The sequence below is a fragment of the Sinocyclocheilus anshuiensis genome, unplaced genomic scaffold, assembly GCF_001515605.1.
Source record: "Sinocyclocheilus anshuiensis isolate Anshui unplaced genomic scaffold, SAMN03320099.WGS_v1.1 scaffold690, whole genome shotgun sequence".
Lineage (NCBI taxonomy): Eukaryota > Metazoa > Chordata > Actinopteri > Cypriniformes > Cyprinidae > Sinocyclocheilus > Sinocyclocheilus anshuiensis.
This window is the reverse complement of record NW_015547715.1, coordinates 1,566,374-1,577,846: the sequence shown is the minus strand read 5'-3', so window position 1 is coordinate 1,577,846 and position 11,473 is coordinate 1,566,374. Positions and strand designations below refer to the sequence as shown.

Genomic DNA, 11,473 nt, shown 5'->3' with positions numbered 1-11,473 from the left:
AATGTGCTGAAATAAATCCCGGAAAAGATCGATTCGTGGCTTTTGAGAATCGATATCGAATCGATGTCATTTAAAAAAACGATTAATCGAAAAATTTATTTTTTTGCCCAGCCCTACATAGCATCGGGAGAGGGTAGCGTCATTTTACCAGCATTGCCCAGTGCAGCTGTACTACACCATATACAGCACAGCGCTACTGCAAACAGGAATAAAGCATTTCATCCATGTCGCCAGTAGCAAACAATGGAGCACGCTCTGCTGGACAAACTAAGTAATTACACCATTTCAAGCATTTTATCTGCGTTATATGTTCTGTGAAAAAAAATGTTCATATCGGCGGCGTATTAGTCGATACCGATATATCGGCGACAGGCTCATATCGGCCAAACGATATATCGGTCGGGCTCTAATGATTACTGTACTTGCATTATTGTAAGGGCTAGGTTTAGGGTTGGGGTAGGTGTAGAAGTTAATAAAACACAATCTAAAGTGTAGAAAATTTAATTTACTGTTAACTTCCAGCCGTAGCTGAATCCCTTCTAGCCACAACCTATTTGAGCGGAATATTGAGCGAAGCGTCAGTGACGACGTCTAGAGGGAGAGGGAAACCCTGGGTTGTTTAGAGGACATTTTCTCAAAAATAAGTTTTCATTTTAGTCTTCTGAATAATAATACCAGAAGAATGACATCTTCGGATGGCTCTTTATTTTAGCAACGCAATACATTGAAACACTGAGTCCCGTACAGATGGGATGAGTCCAGTGAGATGGGAACAAAATCATTCAAAGCATTGACGGGGAACATTAAAAAAACACTGATGCTTTAATAAATAGCATTTTAAAAAATGAGACAGTAGCCTGAATGTTATAATGACCACTTTCACATAGTCCTCAAAATGTAAACAAAACACTGTATGGTAACAAAATTGTCCTCCTTAATATATCTGACCTTCTCTGGTCTGTTCATCTGAGCTGAATTAGCATGTGTAGTTTGTTCACTGACACGTTTCTCTCACTGAAATCTAGTAGTTTATTGTGAAGTTGTTGCAATAAGGCCTACATATGTATTTTGTTACAGTAAAGGCTCTTACTGGCAATCAAATATAAAAAAAATCTTGTATCATCACTGGTACACGTTATTAAATTCATCAGTTCCTGTAGGTCTCAATAGAGATCATCTGTATTGCAGTCATGCAACTTCTACTGTAACTAGGGATGCACGATATATTGCTGACCATGGGCCCATTTTACTATACAATATTTCCCACTTGCATATTTTTACACTTTTATTTTACATGAAGCCACTTTTTTTATACATGAACAATTTAATCAAATTAATTGTCATGTTTGTGCTTCATAAATGATGCTCAGTGTGTTTCCATTTAAAAAAATGTTACAGAGAATAAATTAAAAAAGGTAACACTGACTTTTTATATAGTTCTGACTCTTTTTATTTTTTTCTAGCAATTCTGAGACGTCTGAATTGCGAGCTGTTAACACTTGGTTCTCAGAAGAAAAGTCTGCATTGTGTGATATAAACATGCAATTGCAGGAGTAAAAAAATCTGAATTGTGAGAAAAAAAGTTGCAGTTACCTTTTTTATTTTTTAGCGAGATTTCTTTGTTTGAGATTATATTTTGCATTTCTGGCTTTTTTCCCCTTCAGAATTATATGTTTGTATTTTGCAATTCAGAGTTTATATCCAACAATTCTGAAAAAATAATGAATTGAGATTAAAAAAAAAAAGTCACAATTTTGTGATATAAACAATTTCGGGATACAAACTAGCCTAAATATAGAAAGTCCCATGTTAGAAATGGAAAAAATCTGAATTGAAAGATATAACATTGCAATTATCAATTTTTTTCATCCTGTGTTGAAAACATGCTTCCTTATTTAGTAGCCATAAAAATAACTGGTCAAAATTTCTATATCAGTGCATCCCTAATTGTAACTATTTCTAAGACTGTATTCGCTCTTTTCCATTGGGACGGCAATAATCGCTTTTCATTACCTGGCAAACTGTTATGCAAGTAGATGAGTGGGTGTATATATATATATATATATACATACATCTGAAAAGCATGAATGAGTCCATGACATATTTACAGGCTTCACACACGCGGTCCAGTCAGATGATGCAGAGCTGGTTTGGTCATGCATTAGCTCACCGTACATCCTCTCATGGCCTTAAACTCATCATTCAGTTTAGTAAGAACTCAAATCTATACAATTAAAATGTGCTTTTGTCAGATGAAAGAAACCGACACATCACGTACAAGTTACACATGTAGATACATTGATGAGCTGAGGGCTGATGGGATTGTTCTGCTGGTGCTGGGTGGCGCTACAGGGCCCGCGGGCGTTTGGGGTTGATCTGCTTACTGGCCTGTTCCTCTTCCTGAAGAGCCGAGCGGAAAGACTTCACTTTATCTGAGACCAAAGGAAACACAATTTACTGTGTGTCTGTCTTGACGAAGCATTTGATTTGACATGAAGGAGAACAACTTTATAGGAGACACAGGAATGATGGGTTTGTCATACTGTTGTGTAGCCTGAGAGTCAATTGCTGACAAAACGTGAGTGTCATGAAGTGTGCAGCTTATGTTTCAGCCCAAAATCAGAAGCATTTATTTTGTTTAAAGAAATTGAAGTTTATTTTAAGTCCACTCATATTTTTGTGTATTTGAATGTAAATAATTGATTCTAAATAATTTAAGAATTTTACAAATGATTATGAAGAATTTTAATGACGTTCATTTCATGTGAATTTGTATATATTTGTAAATAAAGAAAATATGTATTTATATTATTACTAAATATTATAAAACTTTAATAATAACATTACTATTAAATTATTTTTAAATAATAAATTTCTGGAATATAAATATTCTTTTACAAACATTACCGTTTTTTTTAAACTATTAATAAACATTACAATTCTATGAAAAAAGTCTTTACGTAATAAAAAAATCTTAAATACATATAAAGTCTATTTTAAAACCATTATTTTTGGATGACAGTGATTCAAACGAAGTAAAATATACCATTTTAAATGTCAGCATCATTTTCAATAATTTATTATAAATTACAAATTATTTTAGAATTTTATAAATAAGGAACCTGAATATTTATACACATGAATATTTTATATAATATTAATATTATGTAACTAATTGTTACACTTTATAATTTCTAGAATAAAAATATATTTTTTACAAACATATTACAGTTTGTAAAACAATTTATAAACATTCTGTGAAAAAAATGTTTGTAATATACAGAAATTCTACACAGTCTATTTTAAAACGCAAGTCTATAATAAAAAAAATTGTATTATGACATTACTTCATACATTTTTTAAATTAAAATAGATGACAATTTGAAACGTTGTCAGTGTCATTTTTAATGTATTATAATAAAGAACAATACTTCATTCATTTGAAAATTAATATATAGTAATATTTCTGGGGAGAAAGTAAATTTTCCTAAAAAATGTTCTAAAAATAAATTTTATTTTTGTGTAGTTTGTGTCTTCTCTAATTAATATGGACCACATTTAAAACTGTGACATCTTGTAGGCTACTCCAATGATTTGATTCTAATTCCAGGTTCTTGGAGGACGACTGTGAACACACTGACCTCTGAGCTCTGTTAGCACATCAATCTTCTGATCCAGGATTTGCTCAAGCTGAGTGGCGTATGATTCCACATCATAATCGACTTCCTCTGTCATCTCCAGAAGAACCTTCTCATCCTCCAGCCAGCGTATGGACTCCTACAACACCAAACACACAGCATGACCGCTGTACTCCATCACGAACACATTAAAGCATAATCAAGATATACAGTACAGTTCAAAAGTTTGGCCTCAGAGAGTGTGTGTGTTCTTTTAAAATAAAGTAATGTTTTTGTTACGAAACATAACTGCTTATATACAGTTACAAAAATTACTTATGGATAGACAGATGTGCACAAACAATACATTATATTAATTATATTTTTGTGACTATAAATGCATAAGGGTACAATATAATTGATTGTACAATAAAATGTATGAATATTATGGGTGTAACGGTTCAGTTCGGTATGTACGATGTTCAGGGAAAAAAGGACTATGGTCAAATAAAAATAAAGAAAATAAATAAACTAAATGCAACAGCACAAATAAATATGAGCAAATAAAATAAGTTTTTCAAATATTTAACAGTAATTTTCAGGCACAGAAATTTAAAAGTAAACATATGTAAAATTAATAACAGTGCATATTTCACTGTATAAATCCTTGAAGTTACAAAAACTATTCAATCAAGAGAAGTGAGTGATTTCCTCTTTTGTTGTTTAACATTAAAAACACAGACAGCAGGAATAGACAAAAATCACAGATCCATTACACTGATATTGATACACATGCGTCGTCTTTCTCGACTGTTTACATTCACTTAAGACATGACCAACGGTGTTTGAAAAGATACAAAGACCTCGAGTACCGCGATACGTATCGTGGGTAGTGTATCGCGGACTTTCCGGTTTGGTTTGAATATTGTTACACTCCTAATATGTACCTAGTACTCTACATTTCTAGAATGTATAGACAGGTGTGTACAAATATTTTATATATATTTTAACTGCATGTATTTAAGACAAACTACAGTTGAAAAGTTTGAGTTTGGTATTTTTATATATTTTTTTAAGAAAATATTTTTCTTCAAGGACACATTAATTTGATATTTTTTTTTTTTTTTTTTAGAATAGAATATATATATAGTCTATAAAGATACAATATATTTGATTAAAAGTTACAAATTATTAGTATAGCTTAAAGAAGTTAAGTATATTTAAATAATAAATTATAGAATGTGGGTGTGCGCAAACATATATATTACATGAATTATTTTAAAACATTTGCATATAAACAATATAAATAATAAAATAAAAATGCATATAAACTATAAATGTCAAAAATAATATAATGTGTATAAATACATAAAGGTACAATATGATTATAAATAATTTCAGAATTTTATAAAGACTTTTAACAAGAAAACAGTGCACATTTATGAATATGTCCATAAATCTAGAATGCATAATAAACCACAGTGAAAGCATGAGGTTCTCAAGACGCAATAAACCAACAGAAATGTTAAATGTTACATAAACATGTTCATGCAGCATGATAATGACGGACTCTGTATGCTCTTGTGAGGCACAAGCAAACACAAACCGACATGTTAGTGCAGCTGCTATGCAAAACCATTAATGAAAACGCAACAGAAAACAGAAACATTTCTGAAATGTGGGACAAATGGACTAAAAAAAACCGGGACAAAAACGTAAAGAGGCATATGAACTGTAATGGAAAAGAATAATTGGAAACACAGGACTCGTATGGAGGCTCTGTCTGAAGTGAGACAGGCTTGAAACTGGAGAAGGGCAAGACCTGCTGGGTGAGGTAGCAAAGTCATCGTACTCATAGGTAGGAGAGAGTTCGGAGCGCCCGCCTCCCCCCTGAGAGAAGGGAATGTCGGAAGGGCTGATCCCAAACTCCTTCACTCTGAAGACGGGACGACAGACGGCCAGTGAGACAGAGATGGGAATTACAAACCCCTCCAACACATTATTTAAAAAATATGTGCATAATACACATAAAAATATCAAGAGTCTAGAATTAATATGGTTTAAATTCGAGTAATATTAATGTAAATGTATTCATTTGCACAAAAATTATATTTCTTCATAGAATGTGTGTATACATCCATAGATAGATATTTAAATGTTTTTTTGTTTATTGTTTTTAAATTGTGCAAAATATGCATATAATCAATTTAAATTATAAAGATATAAAGAGTATAAATACATAAAGGTACATACAGGATTATACAGAATTTTACTAATTAATAATGTACATAAGGAATTTCATGTAAATTTATGAATGTACATAAATATAGTGTGCATAATATATTTATTTTATATATTTAACATTATTCTGTAAATACAAATATTCTATTTTTACATACATATTACAATTCTTAAAACTCATATGAATTTTATTTTTAATTTTCCCTTAATTACAGCCAACAGATTTATCTGGATGTGACTGGTTACTTGCATTAGAAACCTTGAAATAAACCGGGTTAAACAACATGCAGCTCATATCTAGATACAGTTATGCTCCAAACAACATTCAGCATGTCTTTCTGTAACCGCAGCTGCAGTGTCTGCTGGGCTCACATCCGTACCTGTTGGCGTATCTCAGAGTGTTTAATGTGTTTTCACATGATGCCATTCCAGGAGAGATTGTAGCGATCTATTCACAGAAGATCAAACACATTTAAATCATTAACACACACACAAATTACACTAGGTGTTGAAAATGCATATATGAATATAATCACAGTGTTCTTACCATACATGTTCTAGAGTTTTCTCCGATGAAGGAATCTCTTAAGACCTGCGTGAGTTTACTGGCTCGAAACGGAGTGTGTGGTTTGTTTCGACCCAAAGCCCTGATGCACTCCTGTCACACACAAACAATAAATCAACCCAGATACTAACACGATAATGCATTTTCTCAATTCACAGGTGTGGACCATCAAAACATGGGCAAATCAAATAGCTGCAGGCCGTGTGTGACGATTTGAAGCGCAAACCTTCAGCGCCAGGAGACTTTTGTTGATCTCGGCGCCCTCGAGCCGCGTCTGTCGGTCAGCGCTGGACGTGTCTGCCCCTCGCTCGTTCCCCGCCAGGTCAATGAGAGAGAATTTACCGTGCATTTTGCCCCTCCTGCGGAGGATAATCTGAAACACAGCGTGACTGCGGGACGAGTGAGCGTTAGCCGAGGTCTGTCCAGACGTCCTGAGGAAAAGCACACACAAAAAGCATGATTAATACCAACTGTTTTTAACAGTGTCACTGTCGGAAACTGATTATGAAGTATTTTCGATTATTACAATAACTTCAGAATATTATAAATTATTAATATAACAATTAAAATAAAGAATTTGAACATGTATATAAATAAATATATAACATTTAATTATTATATAAATATTATTTTTTTTTCAAACATGTTACAATTCTTAAAACTGAATTTTATGTTTCAATTCTTGGGATTGGTGGCACCTGCAGCTGTTGCCCATCTCGATGAGCTTGAGCACGTCCTCTGTGCATTTGACGTCTCGCTCCTGCAGTCCGACCACCTGAACCTGCTGCTTCCCGTCTTCAAGAACTCGCAGCTTCGCCTTCCTGTTCAGAAGGTCAAACACCTGCAACGGCCCACTGGAATTTGACTTCATGCACTTCATGAACAAATTAACTCATTAATTATTCATGTGAACTAGGAAACTTGCCTCCCGCTGTACATTTCAAAAAACGCACACCTGAAAATCTACTTAATTGAAATAAGTTAATAAGTTCAAGTACTAAAAATTACTGAATAAAATTAATTAAATAAAAACGGAAATAAATTAAAGCTAAATAGAAATATAAAAACTAAAAAGACAAATGCACTTTAAAATTAAAATGAGTGAAAATAAAAGGTCATTCGAAATATGAATATAAAATACTAATAAAATATGAATATAAAAATACTAATTATTAATGTGAACTAGAGAACTTGCCTTTCCACTGTAGATTTCAAAGAGCATGATAACTAACAACAGAAATAATATAAGTTTAAGAATTAAAATTACTGAAATTAAATTTAACCAAATGCAAATGTCAAAAACGAAGAATTACTAAACTAAATTGAAAATATATAAAAATAAAAGCGTATTCAAAATATTAATTAATACTATAATAGTATAGAAATAATACTACAATAATACTGCTATTTTTATAATAATAATAAATATTTTATAATATTTATTACATTCATTAATCATGTGGACCACAGAACTTGCCTTCCCGCTGTAGATTTCAAAGAACGTCGCGTACACCTGAAGAGCCAACTTCTTGTAGTTTGGTTTTTTTAACATGAGAAAAACATCCCGTGCTGAAAGAAAAGCAGAGTCAAATTGATGAAAATGATCGCTCAATATCAGATCAGAAAAACAGCAGGTCAGACACACACCAGCGAGAGCGTAGATCCCTTTAGAGCAATCCTGGTTCTTCCCCGAAAAATCTCCTCCCATGGTCTGGAATGAAGGGAAAATCGATTATGACAAATAAAGGATCCTCTGGGAAGATGTGTTCCTGTAATGTGATGTCATCAGCTTACATGAGTTTTCCCGCTGCCCGTCTGACCGTAAGCAAAGCAAGTGGCCATTCCCCTCTCAAATATGGTCTCCACCAGCGGCCGAGCAGTGAACCTGAAACACATCACACCCGGAGACTTCACTTTATATGACAACAGCATTTAAAACAAACAAAAAAAAGCATAATAAACCACAGTAAAACTTTTTACTTATATATCTCTGATCTTATTATTCATAAATGTACACTATTCTAGTTTTTAAAAAATATTATTTTTTTTTCCTCAAAATGAAATTACTTTCTGTCTCTAAAATAAATGTTCTTGTCTGCTAATGTTACCAAGGCTGTGTAGGCAGAGAAAACAATATTATCAAATTAGAACACAGTCTTATTTTCAGAAATAATTGCATTTTATATTTTTATAAAAACATGATTTTTTTTTATTGTTAATTTGTTTAGTGCAGGACTGAACAAATAATATTTTTTTATAGATTTTTAAAATATATTTATGTTTTTATAAAAAATATATATTTGTTACTTTGTACAGTGCAAGACTGAACAAATTATATTTGATTTATTTTTAAAATATTAATATATTTATATTTTTATAAAAATATATTTAGATTTGTTACTCAACTTTGTTGAGTCTGAACAAATAACACAGGGTGGCCGCGGGTCCTTAAAAAGTCTTAAAATGTCTTAAATAAAGTTTTCCTAAAATAAGGCCTTAAAAAGTCTTAAAATGTCTTAAATTCAGATTCAGTAGGTCTTAAATATTTTTGGTCACATTACCACAAAAATGTCTCCAGTCTGATGGACCCAGTGAGTGTCCATCAAGAGTACACAAAGTGTGAGACCCAACAAATTATACTTATATTTTTTATATATTAATATATTTATATTTTTATATAAAAAAAAATATTTTTATATTTCTTACTTTTTACAGTGTGAGACTGCACAGGTTAATTTTTGCTCTCTCTTGTCTTTCCTTTTTTACTATTTCTCTGTAAAACAACAAACATCTGACCTGTACACCATTTCGTTTGTGGAGATGTCGTCGAAAGCGTAATCGAAGCGGAACGTCTGGTTCTCCAGGTATCTGGTTAAATCCACTTTCTGCTTGGGCTCGTGGACCATGACCACGTCTTTACTGGGGATGGTGATGACGTCCAGATCCTTCATGGTCAGCTCTGAGAGTCAACATACATGATGAGCTGCATCACAAACAACACCAACACACTGACGATACAGAATCAGAAACTGTCATCCTTACCTTTCTTGTTCAGTGGCCGCGTCCGCACACACACGCATATCCTGTGGTCCTCAATCTGAGAGCATATACATATTATTAAGACATATCTATAAGAACAACATCCAACACAGCTAATGCATCACATGGAGATGAAATAACTATGGAGCACGTGATGGTAATGATGCAGTTCTTCACCAGATCTGCAGTGGTCAGCGGTCTGTAGTCCAAACTCGCTCTGAAGTCTCGGATCATGCACATGATTTCATAATTAGGGGTTGTGGCATCGACCTCCTGTGTAATCAAAAACTCACAGTTAATACCACAAGAGCTTATAACATAATAACATCACCTTCTTGAGATGTTAAGTCAGGTTAAGTCATGTTAACAGTCAGGACATTTTTATTTACTAATTTGGATTAGAAATGCAAATTAATTTAATTACTAAGATGATAACTAGATGCTAACCACGGAGTTAAACAAGTAACATAGTAAGATCATGTGACCAATGTTTGGAACATTTAGGATGCGTTCAAAATGCAAGTTTATAACAAAATGAACACTGCAGAGTGTATACCATATACTGCCTGATATTTCTATAATGAAACAATTATAATAAATAAAACTTTAAATAATTTATTCATTCTAAATAAAATAATTTATTCTAACCCTAACATTAATTAATTTCGCAGACACCAGTGTTATTATATTAGTTTTATTAATATTTTTAACTACTTATTTTTATAATTTCCATTTTAATTTTTTTTTTTTTTTAATGTCTATATGGTCTTTATTCATTTTTAATTGCAGTTTTAGGTGTTTTAGTATACCAAGATAAACTAAATGAAAATGAGAAATGCTGAGTCATTTCTATTCATTATTCACTAGGTGAAATAAAATGTTTAAGTTTTTTTTTTCGTGGTTTTGTTTAACTATAATAACCCTGGTAGATGCTTTAATTGAAAGCGACTTAGAAATGAGGAGCATAACATGCAATTTGTCACCAAGCCAACAATATTCATAGTATATAATAAATAAATAAACAGATACAATTTTATAATTTTAATATGCAATAAGCAACATAAATTAATAAACATTACAATTGCAATGCACATTACGCAATAAAACACAACACATTATATATATATATATATATATGGGGGTCTGAATACTTTCCGTACCCACTGTATATTAGAGGTCGACCGATAGTGGATTTTGCCGATACCGATTAATTAACCGATTGTTTTAAAATTGATACTGAACAAAAACTAAAATAGTGCTTTATTAACAAAACCATTACTGAACCATACTAGTAGTAGTAGTAAAAATCATAATAATAATAGTAATAGTAAATGTTGAAATTAACACACTCTAACAAGGAACAATACTTACACAGCTTTCATTAAGTTGGCTTGAGAAAGCCAACTTACTGAAATCCGTTTTAAACTTATTAAGTTGGCTTGTGAAAGCCAACTTACTGATATTGTATTTAAACTTCTTCTTCTTCTTCTTCTTCTTCTTTTTCAAACTTTCTGGTCCGGCTTTCTCAAGCCAACTTAAAGTTTGTCTTGACGAACTTTTTTATCTAGTTCTTCTTCTTCTTCTTCTTCTTCTGACCAAAAATGTAAACAGTATCTCCTCCTAGGGCTTTAAAGCTAGAACCACCAAACTCGGCTCAGACCTTCAGACTGTTCTGACTCGGGTTGCTATATCTTTTCAGACTGATCCGATTTACAGTATTCCTAAAAATGATGATTAAAACTTGGAAAAATCCCATATACTTGAGACTAAAATTTCTGACTGCTACTCCTCCTAGAGCTTTAACTCTGCAGACTCCAAACTCAGCCCAGCTCTTCATACTGATCTGACCGTGTGCTATATCTTTTCTAACTGATCGGACTTATGGTTTTCATAAACATGAAGATTAAAAATCATAAAAATCCCATAAACTTGCACTGAAAAGTCTCTGCTTATCTGAACATTCCGTTAAACTCCAACTGTCAAAACTAAACACAATGAAGCCCAAGTAGAC

At 32.4% G+C, this 11,473-nt stretch overlaps 1 protein-coding gene across 1 annotated transcript in view; it reads right to left on the bottom strand.

Moving 5' to 3' along the window:
- Window positions 1-1,757: 1,757 nt before the first annotated feature.
- The window catches only part of LOC107704112 (kinesin-like protein KIF2A), a 21,382-nt gene continuing 11,666 nt past the window's right edge, over window positions 1,758-11,473 (bottom strand). Inside the window, exons 7-20 of the mRNA XM_016506967.1 lie at window positions 9,640-9,735; window positions 9,466-9,520; window positions 9,220-9,382; window positions 8,218-8,308; window positions 8,071-8,134; window positions 7,901-7,992; window positions 7,122-7,264; window positions 6,650-6,854; window positions 6,406-6,516; window positions 6,239-6,306; window positions 5,333-5,553; window positions 5,154-5,242; window positions 3,642-3,777; window positions 1,758-2,432 (exon numbers count right to left, since the gene is read on the bottom strand). Of these exons, the coding sequence (XP_016362453.1) occupies window positions 2,347-2,432; window positions 3,642-3,777; window positions 5,154-5,242; window positions 5,333-5,553; window positions 6,239-6,306; window positions 6,406-6,516; window positions 6,650-6,854; window positions 7,122-7,264; window positions 7,901-7,992; window positions 8,071-8,134; window positions 8,218-8,308; window positions 9,220-9,382; window positions 9,466-9,520; window positions 9,640-9,735 (1,620 nt within the window). The 3' untranslated portion in view covers window positions 1,758-2,346. The remainder of the gene's footprint in view (window positions 2,433-3,641; window positions 3,778-5,153; window positions 5,243-5,332; window positions 5,554-6,238; window positions 6,307-6,405; window positions 6,517-6,649; window positions 6,855-7,121; window positions 7,265-7,900; window positions 7,993-8,070; window positions 8,135-8,217; window positions 8,309-9,219; window positions 9,383-9,465; window positions 9,521-9,639; window positions 9,736-11,473) is intronic.